Consider the following 15,720-nt stretch of genomic DNA (forward strand, 5'->3'; position numbering starts at 1 on the left):
TGAAAGTGAAGAGGACTTGAAACACTTACTGATAAAATCAAGGACCACAGCCTTCAGTATGGATTGCACCTCAACATAAAACAAAAATCCTCACAACTGGACCAGTAAGCAGCATCATGACAGATGGAAAAAAGATTGAGATTGTCAAGAATTTCATTTTTCTTGGATCCATAGTCAACACCCATGGAAGCAGCAGTCAAGAAATCAAACAATGCATTGCATTGGGCAAATCTGCTACAAAAGACCTCTTTAAAGTGTTGAAAAGCAAAGATGGTCACCTTGAAGACTAAGGTATGCCTGACTCAAGCCATGGTGTTTTCAGTCACCTCATACGCATGCAAAAGATGGATGATGATTCAGGAAGACCCAGGAAGAACTGATGCCTCTGAATTGTGGTGTTGAATATACCATGGACTGCCAAAAGAATGAACAAGTCTGTCTTGGACGAAGTGCAGCCAGAATGCTCCTTAGAGGCAAGGATGATGAGACTAAATCTCACATCTTTGGACATATTATCAGGAGGCATCAGTCCCTGGAGAAGGATGTCATACTTGGTAAAATAGAGGGTCAGCAAAAAAGAGTACGTCTGTCAATGAGATGCATTGACACAGTGGTTGCAACCATGGGCTGAAGCATAGCCACAATTGTGAGGATGACACAGGACTGGGCAGTGTTTCATTCTTAGGGTCACTATGAGTTGGAACCGACCACTGCACCTAACAACAACAGGAAGGAAGAAAGAGCTCTGGTGGTGGAACAGGTAAGCGTTCAGCTGCTAACAGAAAGGTTGGTGGTTTGAACTTACCCAGTGGCTGCAGGGGAGAAAGACCCGGCAGTTGATTTGTTCCATAAAGATCACAGCCAAGAAAACTCTATGGGTTGCTATTAGTCAGAACTGATTCAACAACACCCAACAACAACAACAGGAAGGAAAATCAAGCTGTCTGACCTGTAAATGCTAGTGAGATTTGAAAATATGTATTACTAGAAATCAGTAAGCAGGTATCACAGACTCTGGAGTCAAGAGTGCTGTTTACAAATCTAAATATTTGTTTGACGTGCAGGGCATGCATTTAAAATTTATTGAAAGTCTACAGAACATTAAAAAGTGCTCTAGAATTTAAAAACAGAAGGGGTAAATCCTGCATGTTTGAGTAAAAACCTGTATTATGCAGTTTCCTTAGCCCCTTGTTTAGGGAAAAAAAATACAATTCAAGCAATTATTTTCAAGTGGTGCTATTTAGAAAAAAAAATTTTTTTAACTTGAACAAATATTTTCAAGCAATGCCAGGAGCAGCTTTGTTTTTTATTATTATAACATGAAAGAAGTCTTTGCTGAGAAATAAGCTTTTCTAGTATTTGACTCCCAGGGAGGCCACCTCTACACCAGGAAATAGGGGTGTTAACATGAGTTCTTCATCCCTTTAAAATTTTGATCCCTTCATTTGCATTTGCCCTGTCTCTTTGTTTCACATTATCTATCTCTTCTTCTTAGATTATTAAAATGGGAAGAAAGTTTCACATTCATTCCTCGGTCCCGTGAAGAGCTTCCAGACAACTTTCCAAAGGAAATCCCTGGGACCTGCTATTTCCTGGAGGTAAGGACTGGTCCAAAGCAGCCAAAGCCCTCTTTTTCTTCATCGAGGATAAAAAAGGTTTCCTACAACATTGGCACCATGTTCCTCCGGGAGACAAGCCTCTGAGACCTGCTGCAGATCACAGACTCCTTCCTCCAAAAAGCACAAGCCCAGATCACGGGTCATGGCAGGAGAATGGAGATTGTTTCTCTGTACTGCTTTGTTGAGAACAAGCAGCAAAATTTCTGTGTTATGTCAGGCAATAATCTAAAAAAAATAAGGTGGGTGATGACTGTCAATTAAAAAGCAAACAAAAAAAAAATGGAGGGCAGGGGAAATAAGGTATGTCCATCCATGTAAGTGTTTTTGGTCATTCATTTACATATAGACATATATATATAAATTATGAATATGGGCTCCTTTTCAAAAATATCCAATAAATAGACTGTGTTTCTTTGTTTCTCATACATACAAGCATCTTTCCCTACATATTTGTACTGCTTTTGAGAGCCAATGTTATAAATTCCTACATGTAGTGAGTTGGTAGCTAAGGAATATTTTCTAATTTTTTTTTTTTTTTTTCTGAACAGACATTTCATACATATATCATGGCAGTGTGGTAAACTTCCCAGCAGGAAGAACTATAACTCAAAATATTATATAGGGATATTACCTATTTTTATACGTCCCTCTTGTGGATAATTACATTCCGCACAACATTATTAGATGTCCAGAATCTGCTGCTGTATAGTTGGTATGTTATGTAACTCTAACCTATTAATCTAATATAGTTTTGCTTATTTAGAGAGATTAGTGCTTGGACCGAGAATATAAATAATCAAGGATTTCGGATGTGGACAAAACATTGTATGTCTGCTTAGTAAATATATCTTCTAGATTTAATTAATGTAGCTTGGAATCCAGAGAAAATGGAATTCCTTAGTAGCAGATACATCTGTAACCAAAATTAAGGAAAGGTTTTTTTGCCATCTTCTAACAATGTATCAGTTAAAATGAAATGTTTTGCTACATTTGGAACTCTTCAACTTAGCACTTATAAACATACATGGTTTCTGCAGCATACTAAACTGCATTCTACTAAATGACACTCCCCCCCCCCCCCGTCCCTATTGATTCTTCCTGAGGGGTAATTGCCACTCTTGGGAGCAAATTCCTGGATGATATCAGCATTAGTGAGAAAGAGGTGCCACATTTTGCCAAGAATGTTGTTTTTTTCCTGCATAACACAAAGCAAGGAAGAATCTGTATTTTATGACTTTGAGATTAAAAAAAAAAAAAAAGTTCTGCAGTTCGATTGATGTAGCTTTTAAATTCAGTGAATAATCTTCATGAACACTAAAGTAGGTCTAACCTTCAGATCTAGTGATCACCATAGTTACAGGTAGGTTTCCATTGCATGCTCCGCCAAAATGAAGACCTGTTCTCATTAATCAACACTGCATGGGAATATTCTCTCAGACTCACCCTGAAATCAGGAGCACAGTATGTCCAGAGTTTTCACATTTGTATCAGATATAAAACCTAAATTTTTACTGAGGTTCATGAAGTGGAAGCATTTGTTTTCTTGAAACCTTGGAGTGGCCATTTTCTTACTCCAGTAGGCATACTCTTCGATAGCTAATGTCTACTGAATTCCGTTTATTTATTTATCTGGCCAGGGATTTTGACCACATTATTATTTGGTCAAGACATACTCAGCTAAGGAGTATAACTAATTTCCAGTGTAGTCTGTGAGGCTTAATCAGTGCTTTACACAAGTACTCTAAGTGTGTGACTAGAATACATTTATAGATATGCAAAATATTTGTTATAATCATGATCACTTTTATAATTACTGAGCTCTGTTTTCACCCTGGAGTTTATGAGGACATTAGTGCAGCACTCTTTGTGTGAAGAAGACAGGACATAGGCCCGGAGCAGTCTGAACTTTTCTGTGTCCCCCTCTTCCCTGGGCCAAGGTCTGTTTTTACCATATCGGGAATAAAAAGCCAGAGTGCTTATGGAAGGCCATGTCGGCTGAAGACAAGGTACTCCCATGGGAGTATTCACTCACAGAGGAATCTCTTCAGGGGACTGGGATATTAGCCCACTGCTTCATGGAGCTGAGGATGGTGGGCAGCCAGTGGAGACAGAGCAGGCTAGGAACACCTCTGTTCTCATGCCGAGACTAGGAAATCCCTTAACTATGCTGATGAGCTCTTTCTAGCACTAAGCTTGGGGAGAGAACCAGGCTCAGTGAAGTTATTTATCCTTATTCTGAACAGTAACTTAGAGCTTAATATGATATATTAAATCAATAAATATTTTGGTGATAAATAGTATATTTTTTAACCATAAGGCTGAGCAGACTTCCAGGAATCATCCAGTCTTTTTCTCTGCTTTTTGTAAGGATTAGTCTAAGCACCCATTCTAAGCATATGGTTATTCTCTCTATACTTAATTATTTCTATGGAAAGCGTATTTCAAAACCATCCTTGGGAATCTACCGCATTGTCCAGTAATTGGTGATAGGGCCCCAGAGAAGAGTTGCGTATAGCGCATACTCTGAATTTGTCAGAAGAATCATAAACTATTAGTGTATATGATTTTACTTAGAGAAGAAGTAGCCATTTACACTGTAACAAATGTCATTTTGAAGAATATACTGGAGATCTATTATACACCACAGACAGGGTATTGTTTTCATACAGTGTAATCTAAATGTGTCTGAGGCAATAGTCTGGTCTATTGCCATTTTGCCAACCTAGTACAGTTGATTATTATAGTTACACTGTTGCCATATGTGTTTGTAAGGTGTTGCATAAAATGTTTCTTCATTCTCACTGCAGTCAGAATTTAGAAGCTATGATAAAGCGTTGTACTTTTACTTATGGCAGTTTGTCCTATACAACCCAGTCCACTTATCCTCCATTAGAAATCATGACTGTAAGAATATGTGCCATTTTGTGTTTCATGTGACTATATCTATACAATATTCTCACTTACAGTAAACCATTATGAACACCATGCATTTTAATGTGTCAGATTCAAAGGAATCTAATGCCACCTTAGAAATCGAGTGTTATTAAATTGAAGGAAATGGACTTAACCCTAAAAGAAAAACTTTTCAGTATAATTTGGTGCCCATAGCTCCCCTGTTACAATGTTTTTTCAAGAAGCAAATTTGAAGAAGACAGTTGATAAGCAGCCATCAGTACCAAAGCTTAACACTGGTGTCAGTATCATTTTGACGGAGAGAATGTCATTGTTTACAAACATATCCGTTATCTAACAAAACCAGAACCCCCAAGATGTACTGAAAGCATTCTGCACAGGATCTGTTGTGTGAGCTTCAGTAAACAGATAACATTAGCCATAATAAAAATGCCTCAGGAACACATTTACTTTAGTCTTTTGTGACGTGTGGTGTGGAGAAAGGGAAAAAGATATAACTTCTAGGTAACGGGTAACCCAGCTGTCTAAAATATGTCTCTATATTCATCTCTTCTTTTATATTTTGAATTATTTTGGGTTTCCCTTTTAGTGTCTGATTGTGTGTGGAGTCCAGTGAGCTGTGCCCTGTTGTGACTCTGAGACAGACCGTGATGACTGAGACTTGAAAGTGGGTTTGTGGGTCTAGCTCTTCAAATGTTACCTCTCTTGGTCTCACACATCATCATCTTGCCCAGTGATGATGGTGCCAGGAACCATTGGTGCCATTGTGAAAGCGTGCACCTCTCCAGGAAGAACAGAGCAAAACAGAACAATAGCAGTGTAAACAAATTGCATTCACAGGTGCAGGGAGGCTTTTAATCTTACAAATTCCTCCAAAAAGTTCCAGCAATAAAGCAAAATTAAGTTGATAGATATGGAAGGTAGAACCACAGAGAGTTTGGAAAACCAGCAGACTCTGTATTTTGTCCAGAATCATATTGTTACTGATTGAAATAGTATATTTGAAACTGTGATGAAGAGGAAACTCCAGATCATGAGCATCATTAAATATATTGATTGAGGGCTCCTTGGGTTCTCGACTTACACTGGACAGGTAGTGTGCATGGTCAGCACAAAGATTAAAACTTCTATCCATAGGCCTCTGTCTTGTAGTGCACTCTGAGCAATACTTAGCCCGTTCTGGACTTTCTCTTACTCTACGCTGTCACTAGAAACCATCTCAAACCTGGTCCCACCCATCACAGGTCTTTCTGTGCCTCTAAACTTGGCATGGCCACGAGAGAGTTGCTGATACCTGTGTAGGCCTGAGAAACAGCATACTTCTCAAGTGAACATAACCCTTCTCAGGTCTGCTGAGGCGTTGCTCACATCTGCAACTTCTCCGTCCTCTCTTTTCTTCAGAATACCACCTGACTCCAAGTGCTTCATATAACATCACTGAATGTTTCTTTGGAATTCTTTATACATGACCCTGAATAGGCTTTGGGGGCACCAGATACTTTTCAGACAACAATACCTAGAAACTCAAATCCAAGACCCAGCCCTCATATTGTAGTCTGGTAATTTCTATTATCACAGACCTTCCACTATAAAAAAAAAAAAAAAAGTATGTCATTTCAGAGGCTTCTGAAAGCATACCTTATTAGACATAGTTTGGAAAATAATGCATGAGAGATTGGATTGTTAAACTTTAATATAATCTAGTCTGAATGATGGTTTCTTATGGACAGGTCTTGACATGAATATACCTAATTCACAACCAGCTGATTTAACATACACGTAAATTGTGTTACCCTGAATCAAAAAATTTTGTTAAATGGGTATTTTGACCTAGTTGTGGACTCATTTTCAAGATCCTCGTGGTGGTGAATAAAGCGCAAATGCTGACGTTACATACAGGTTAACATAACCCTGTCGCAGTATGTTGAGATAGTGTACAAAATTCCTTCCTCACAGTTGATTCAAACAATTGAAACTTTTCTGTTTCCTACCTTTGTTCCTCCTTTCCTTCCTTCCTTCCTTTAAGAAAGAAACAGCCATTCATACATTTTTTAACACTGGAGAATTACTGCTAAACTCATGTCATAAAGTAGTTATTATATAAAGTAATGAATATTCTTAGTTGGTGTATCTGCATATGCATGTGTGTATATGTTTGTTGAATGTAGACATTACATGGTTAGGAATGTGACTTTTGGGGAAGGACTAGGAGGTAGAGAAGTAAAGTTCATGTCTTTCTTTTCATGTGTTGTCACCAGATCATGGCGTCAGTCAAGGGCCTCAATGCCCTTCCATTCATATTAAGAAATGATCTACTTCAATGGTTCAGCTGATGAACTTAGAAGTATCTGGCTGGCTTTATAAGAATTACCTAGGAAGCTTTATAAAATACAAATCACTGGGCCTTACCCTCAGAGATTTGGATTCAGTAGGTCTCGGATAGAGCCTGGGAATCTGTATTTAGAACACCACTATACGTACTACTGATATCCAGCCAGACTGGAGAACCCCTGAAGAGTGCTCAAATAATCCCAGTTACTGAAATAGTGATGTATTGTCTCATTTGTGGTTCTTTTGAAAAGTGAAATACTCTGGGCTTCATATCATTATTTCTTTCATAAGTTTTAATTTTAGCTTTGGCTTCAAATTATGATCTGATTTTTGAGCATGAGTCTTCAAACTAATTAAAGACAGAAGTCAACACTGATAAGCATGAGGGATGAATATTGCTCACCATAGGGCTATTAGGCATCCTAGATGCGGTATCATTTTCTTAGTTACTGCCAGAGCTGTGCAATGTATCACAATATTTGCTAATCCTAACTACCGAGGTAGGAACTATGAACTTCTGGACACGGAAGTAAGTGTAGTGTGAGTCGTACTTCTGAATGCACTGATTTTTACGTTTTGAAAAGTCACCAACTTAATACTTAGTCCCACAATGAACTTTTCAGGTTGGATTGTATATCCTTCTAAAATTGATTTCCTAGCAATACCTTGTAACAGCCTTTCAAGCAATAATTTAAGCCATGGTGATGATGCCATATGAAACTTACACTTCTGTACACTTCACAGAACCTTTGGGGAAATAGAGACACACTTTACAAAAGCAATAATATAGTTGGTGTGAACTTTTAAAGATTTCCAGCATTGTGCCACAACAAAATGAGCAGCAAGCGATGACCCAGACAGCAAATATCTAAGCAAATAACATGTTTAGTCACTTGCTCAGAAGTCATTCATTTGCAAACATGCTATAAAGTAATTAATATACTCCCATCAGATTATTTCCAGTGTTTAATTTTTTTAAAATACCTATCAGAATATGATTTCTAGTACTCTCAAGATATTTGTGTATATACATAACGACGCTCATATCTTTAGATCCAGTACATGATTGTAAGGAGTAGTTAAGGATGGATTAATGAGTAAATGTAGACCACAGGTTTGAAGAGTTGGTTGAGAAAGTAGGTTTTGCAAAAATCTACGTAGGTCTTGGGACAAGTTGCCTAATTCAATGTTGGTTAAGGTTTTGGAAGATGAAAGGTCAAACATCAAAGGAGCTCATTACCACTGTTGCCTGTGAGGGCTACACCAATATTTATTAAGTGTAATAGTTTTTGACTTCGGAATATGATTGGCTGACAGTAATCTCTATGATTAATAAATGTATGAAAAATGATTTTGAAGTCATATAAAAATTCCCTTCTCAGCTATTTTGATGATAGTGCTAAAGCTGGCAAATTTCAAAATGGATAATTCATATTGTTAGTCTTACTTCTTAAAACACCTTTTTAATCACATGTGACAAGTCAATAATAATTAGTTTTTTAACAGTAAAATTTACCTCTCTGTCATTTAAAAATAGTGGTTTTAGGATTACAGTTAAAAGCAACTGGTAAACTCATGTTTACCCTGAGTAATGTCTGTGTGTCGGATTATCGTTTAGCAAAATTATGTAAAAAAAAAAAAAATTATGTAAACCTAAGGTAAATTCCTAAACCTGGAAATAAGGTCGTTGCCCAGCTAGGTGCCCTCGCCTACGACAGTGACTCCGACCACAGCTGGGCCTGTGAAGGGAGCTGCTGGTATCTGACCTTCCTGTCTCTCACAGCAAGAGCAGAAGTTAGCATTCTGCTGGCCATGCTTTGGAAAATTACCCTGTAAGTCAAACACAGCAGTGAATCAACAGTTCACTGATATGTATTTTGGCAATTTTCTTTTTGTATATTATTGTATTATTTGCTGCTTAACCATTAATTATCATGCTTTTGATTGTTAATAAATAAGGGAAAATATTTCATTGGAATCCATTGAATTACACTGAATTTATCCTCCCAGTTGACCCATCTAGTTACTCATCAGATTATTCTTAATATGAGACTTAAGTACAGTTGCTTATTATTTGAAAGAAGAGTAGAAAAAGTAAATAGAAAGCTGAAGAGATCATTTCTGATTCTTTTGGTACATATTTAAAAAATAATTAGTTTATATTCATTCTTCCTCTGTGGCCTTTACACTCTTCAGAGGTAAAGGAGAGAATCTACTCAATATATTTTTACTGTAGTCTATTAAACATAATTAAATATAAGTGGGACAGAAAAGTATCACTGGGGGTAAAATGAAAATTGTGAAGAATTTCTTTTTTGCATCACCTCACTTTCTAAAGATAATTCCTCCCATTTTGGTTCCTGGAAGTTACACAGGAGACTGGGGACACAGGACAGATGGACAGTGGGTGGGCAGGAGTTTTGGATGAGGAAGACCAAAGAGATTTAATTTTTCTTTAGGAAGGTATAAACCCGGTGCCATTGAGTCGATTCCAACTCATAGAGACCCTACAGGACAGAGTAGAACTGTCCTATAGAGTTTCCAAGAAGCACCTTGTGGATTCGAACTGCTGTCCCTTTGGTTAGCAGCCGTAGCACTTAACCGCTGCGCCACCAGGGTTCCCCTTAGGTATACCCCATAGAGCCTCTTAAAAGAGAAGCGGTTGCCGTAACAGACGTCTCTGGTTTAATGAAAGCCAAATGATTTATTTGACTACTGGTCATTCTTATTTTTAAAAAGAGAAAAGACCCTTCTCAAGCCATTTTCATCTTCCTTTGTAGGCAGAGTGACAACCTCTCAACAGCTGCACATCTCAGTAAAGTGGGATTGGAAGTGCACAGAACTATAAATAGAAACTCTCTGAAGGTGGCAGATAGAACTAGTCTCAGTTACAGCGATGAAGGTAAATGAAAGTGTCAGAACATCTGGATAGAGGGAACAAAGAAGGCCAGATGCAAGCTCTGCCATATGTCACAGAAAAGCCAGCTAAAATTAGCACAAAAGAACAGACTATCAGTGTGCAAGTGATATTAAAACAAAACATTTCTTTTTCCTTTTATAACATGCCTGGCTGAGCTAATATTCAGTGAGAAGAAAACAATTTGATTTTATGCTTCTTTTTTGGTTCTGACATTATGGAAATTATATCTTTCCCTAGATGGGAAGTTTAATCACAAAGAATGGGTTATAATTATTCTGAGTATTCTAAAATCTCTAAAATTATTTTGGGGGCTATACTATATTCCAAGGAATTCTGGTGGCTCAACGTTTAAGTGCTCGGCAGTTCGAATCCACCTAGTGGCTCAGCAGGAGAATGACCTGGCAATCTGCTCCTGTAAAGATCACAAACCTAGAAGACTCTATTGGGCAGTTCTACTCTGTAACATGGGGTCACTTTGAGTTGAAAATCGACTGGTTGGCACCCAACAACAACAAAAACATACAGTATTCCATATTCTTCTTCATACTGTTCTCAAATTGGGCTTTGGCTGCTGGCAACTTTAGAGTGGAAGTCTTGGTGACCCCAGGCCTTTCCCACGGATTCAGGAATGCTTCAGGCAGTTTGGGCTGAGGCACATCAACTACAGTACTCGGTGGTGTTCTGTAGGAAGGATAAACATACACTCTCAGTCTTCCAAAACTAAAAGTGGTGAGGTAGTCTCTTGTCATCATTCAAAGTTTTTTTTCACTTAGATGTCATTGGTTAATTCAAGCAGTTTGTTTAGAACAGAAATTGTGATGTGGGGAAGGGGTTGGAAATAAACTTGAGCGATTTTTAATCAGAATTACTAGTTAGAAAAATAGTATACAACAAAGAGTTGCTGTCCTGAGAGAGTCAATTACTATGTTGAAAGCAAATCCTAACTCTGGTTTGGGATTCTCAGATAAATTGCTTTTGTGTTGACTGACTAAAAAGTCTTCTCAAAAGAAAAAAGAAAAAAACTCTGAGGCTAAATCTAACTTTAGCCAAGAAGGTCTAGATAAACTAGATGACTATATAATTATCTAAAGTAATTCAGAAGGATTACTTTTTTTTTTTAATTTTTGCTCTTGTTGTTTAAAGATAATTATTGGTGGATGGCAGCCAGAACTATTGCTCCTCTCTTTTAAATTGGTTTTGTGCAAAGGGTCACCAGACCCCTGTAAAGTCATCCTTTTCAATTGTTGTGAAACTATGACCTGATGACCTGGAGTAATGGGTGCTCATTTCTTTTCTTTGATCTTTAAAAGTGCTTTTTTTTTTTGTTGTTTGTTTAAAATAATTATCCTACTAAAACATAACTGGCCACATGATTATAGGACGTCTCCCATTGTAGGAGCACACCATAGGAAACACTGTAGCTGGAATCAGCTGGAATGCAACAAAAAGGGAAAAAGGGATGATGACCGGCAGGTAGAAAAGTTAAACTCTGCCTACATTACAATTATGTCTATAGGCCAAGCCTGTTAACCTAGAAGAAAGTTGAAAATAGATGCTAAAGCTAACTGATTATAGATTTTTAAACACAGTATTCATATTTAGCTGAATGACATAAAATATCAAATATGGTTATCATATCACAGCTTTGATAAAACAAAAAAGAAATGAGAAATATGCTCATCAGAATGAATCTATTTCCAGGAAAAAAAAAAAAAAAAAGGACTTCTCACATTATATATACTCACCAATGAAAAATTTCTTTTCTTTTGAGAAAAGAAAGTAGGTACTATGTCTTCAGTTAGTGTTTGCTGTGTGATCTAATTAAATGTTAATATAGCCTTTATGCTCATGAGAAACCATGCAGGAATCCAAATGTCAAGTGCGACTCTAACTTGAACATCAGTAGAGTTTAGCATTATTTCTGAATAAGACTTTGGGTGGGTTTCAAATGAATGGGCTGCAAGTATGGTATTATGTGCAGTAAGCTAATTAATAAAAAAGGCCCCTAAAATTTGTCCGTGTCCTCACTCAGCTCATCTTTATTTGCATTCTGTCTTCCCTCCCTCCCTTCCTTCCATCTCTCCTTTCTTTCTTATCCCCCTCCTCTTTCCCTTCTGCATCCCTCTTTCTATTGCTCCTTCCTCTCTTTCCTATTCTTATAGCAGACATTCAAATAGCATTTTATTATCAGATTTGAGGTCACCCTTTCTTACTTTCACATTATTGAATTCTTTGTGAATTAGTGAAATAAGAAAAAATAAAAGAAAGAGAGAGAGAATTGGGACCTTGTATTCCAGAGGCTTCATCAGTCAAGAGGAACATAAAAAGAAAAAAAGCTGTTGCCGTCGAGTCGATTCTGACTCATAGCGACCCTATGGGTCTATAAAAATATATGTGTTGTTCTTTTTCACTGAATTTAAAAGACTATCTCAAGAAGTATCAGTGTCAACCTTTTCTTGGCAACCTCTTATTTTAGTCCCTACAAATTTCTTCATTTAGAAAAATCCTATTTTCAAGTAGTTAATATTTTACTTTGATGCCACACTGCTAAAGATTGAAATAGAAAAGAAGCTTCTTCTATTTGTAGGAAAATGATTTCCTGAAAATTGCTTCCTAATAAAGGGAATACACCAAATGTTACTTGACTTTACTGGCTCTTTATCTTGAGATATGTCTTGCTTCCTGTGTACCCTCTTTATAACTCAGCTTGGCGCAGCATTCTGTTCTGAGCTCTTTTTTTGAGGGTTTGAAAACATTTGCCATCAATTTTATAAGACTACTGTATTGAAAAAGCAATATACAATGCATTCTATATTTTCTAGCTCTCTATGCCTTCAAGGCTTTCTACTATATACAGATAGCTGTTAATAACCATAATTTTGACTTCTTCACCAGAATTAACAGATTACCATGCTCTTAAATACAAAATACATACACACACATGCACACATTTGAATCACTTTATGATTTATCAAGGGATCAATCATTTTCAAATCCCAATACAAGAACATTTTATTCAGGGAATATTCAGTCATTTGTAGTAGAGTATCTTACTCATAAAGAAAAAAAGTCAAATATCTTATTTAAAAGAGTAACAGTGAGGAAGGCTGAAGAGTATATCCTTCCATTTTGATACCCCCAACACTAATAGTTACACAAACATTCCTTGAACAAGTCTTGAACAAGGTTAAAAGAATCTTTAATTGCCAAAACTGAAAATGTTATTCTTTTCATGTTTTTTGGTATAAATTTGTTAATATTATATTCAAACCACTTAACCTGTTGTCTCCATGACTTAGATTTGTTTGTGTTCATTAAAATAAAATCATATAGAAATACTGCGGCTTTTTCTTCTCTGGAAACATAGGCTTCCATAAGTCAAATACCCTTTGAAATTTGTTTCCCATTGCTCATTGGACTTCTCTGTAAAATACCTCAAGGGTCTTCAGCTCTAACAGATCATGTCGTCAGGCAAAGGAGGGCTCATGAGAAATTGAAAAATTAAAAAAGGAAGAGTTTTTATGTTAATCTACTTTTATGTATTCCGTATTGACTAATTTATTTTGAAGTTGGGGGGGGGTGGGGGACAGGCAGCTGCCATACAAACTAGCACCTGAGAAAACATAGAGCTTTTTATTCCTGTGGTTTTCAGTGTTAACAAATAGCCTTATATCTTGAAATGACAGAGAATCTTAGTACTTGTTCAGATGAAGAAATGTGACCTCTAATCCCTTTACTACTTTTATTACTTTAGGGAAATGTTTTTAATAGCGAATGTAAAAATAGAAGAAACATGGTAGAGGAAGAGAGAACATGAAATTTGAACAGTTGTGACCCACAGTTCCTTTATTATTTTATTAGTATTATTTTTGCTCTATTTTATTGCCTCCTGCTGGATTGATATTGAAGGCCCAGAGTTACCAAATTTATAAGTTAAGCTAAATTATTGTCTCCTTTAAGAGTTTAGAGGTAAACAAAAATTACTCCAATGATGCAGAAATGGATTTATATCATCATGTCAGGCTATGACTACTGGGGAAGTTGGTTAGGTTCAAATAGAAAAATGGTCCATGGGGAGAAAGACTTCCTGATCTTTCTTAGAGTTGGATGACCAACTTTTCCTTTCTTAATAATAACTTCCTGAGTGTGTTGCCATGGAAAAAGTCTAAAGTTTTATAAACGCTGCCTGTAATTATACTATAACTTTGTTAATCAAGTGACAAACTCTTTGATTATGCTTTGAATAATGGACCAATTAAGTGCATTCCAAAAATAATACATGTCATTTTTCATTTCAAAATCAACCCACCTGAATTCTGACTCTTCAGCTGTGAGTAGCCACCTTACAAACCAAAGGGTCTCATTTCCCAAACAGTAGTTTAGATATCAAACTTAATCCTGCCCATTTCAATGCATAAGACAAACACATCCAATTCATTTCCATCATCCTGGCACTATTAATAGCTAGACTTCCAACTAACATAATAAAGACACATAGTTACAAAATGCTAGATCTTCATTAGCTTCATCTGCATGGGGTACTTTTTACTTAATGAGATACCTGAATTATTTTAACATTTTGGCCAATTTGTTTGCTGCGATTTCATGACTCTAAATTTTTTGTTTGGCTTGCAATGTAAATAATATTGTACATCTGCTATTTTGCCATCAGATGATACTTTGTGAAACATTTAAAAATCTGATTATCACAAACTTAAATTACAGTGGCATCAAATAATACCAGATAAATGTACTAATAGATCTGTAGGGCATGGTTAAATTGCATATATTTTGAAATGTCAATTTTTTGTTAAAAAATTGAATGCATTCCTTAAAACTATACCATTAATTAAAAAAAAAAAAGTTTCATTTGGTGTTTCATATTTTAAAATATTTTCCTTTATCCGGGAGTACAAGTTTAGAAAATCTTTTTTTTTCTGATTGAAACGATAAAATATGCCTCATTTTATTAGAATTTTAAGAATAGTACGTGTAAACATATGTGAGCACTTATAAGATTATAAGCAACTGCTGTATCTCCTTTGTTTTTCATGTAATACCACATTTTACTCATTTTGATTGTTTTTATTTATAATTATTCAAAGTGATGCACAATGTAAATAACATGTTTCATTATGCAAAATGTCTATGCATTTACAGACTGCAGAACAAAGTGAATTTGTATATGAAAAATGAGTGATGAAAACCTGAGATTCTTATAAACACAGTGGAAATGACAGTTGTGTGTTATATTTACATAATTCATTACAAAAGTATCTGTCATGGCATTTATTTACCTTATAAATCCAAACTGTCACTTATAAAATATTTAAATCAATAAATGGTACCGAAAAGACAAGTCTGTGGATTCTTTCTAGTGTATTTTTTTCACATTGGGAATGACAATGACTAAGTATGTGAGTAGAAAATGAACAAATGGGAAATGGTGAATGAATGGAGTGTTCTCATGCAGTACCTTAATGGCTGAAGATAGTCCTGTTGTTGTTGTTAGCAGCCATTTGTGTGTGTGTATGTGTGTGGACTATACATGTAATATATATACATATATATGTATACCAAAAAACCAACCTGTTGCCACCAAGTCGATTCTGACTCATAGCAACCCTACAGGACAGAGTCAAACTGCCCCATAGGGTTTCCAAGGCTGTAATCTTTATGTGAGCAGACTGCCTCATCTTTCTCTCACAGAGCAGCTTGTGGGTTCAAACCAATGACCTTTTTTAGCAGCTGAGCATTTAACCACTGTGCCACCAGGGATACTCATATATATGCCTCGTATACACGTGAATTACCCCTTTGGAATATATGTACGTGTATATATACAAGGGTGAGTCAAAAAGCATTGCTACAAAATCATAGAAACCTTTATTAAACAAAAATATCAAAATGTGAAGCTATCCTCCATCCAGGTCATAT

At 36.3% G+C, this 15,720-nt stretch overlaps 1 protein-coding gene across 1 annotated transcript in view; it reads left to right on the top strand.

Moving 5' to 3' along the window:
* Positions 1 to 15,130, top strand: part of GUCY1A2 (guanylate cyclase 1 soluble subunit alpha 2) — a 430,508-nt gene extending 415,378 nt beyond the window's left edge. The window contains exon 8 of the mRNA XM_049889439.1: positions 1,496 to 15,130. Coding sequence (XP_049745396.1) covers positions 1,496 to 1,703 — 208 coding nt within the window. The 3' untranslated portion in view covers positions 1,704 to 15,130. The remainder of the gene's footprint in view (positions 1 to 1,495) is intronic.
* The last annotated feature ends 590 nt before the right edge of the window (positions 15,131 to 15,720 follow it).

Source organism: Elephas maximus, chromosome 7, assembly GCF_024166365.1.
Source record: "Elephas maximus indicus isolate mEleMax1 chromosome 7, mEleMax1 primary haplotype, whole genome shotgun sequence".
Taxonomy (NCBI): domain Eukaryota; kingdom Metazoa; phylum Chordata; class Mammalia; order Proboscidea; family Elephantidae; genus Elephas; species Elephas maximus.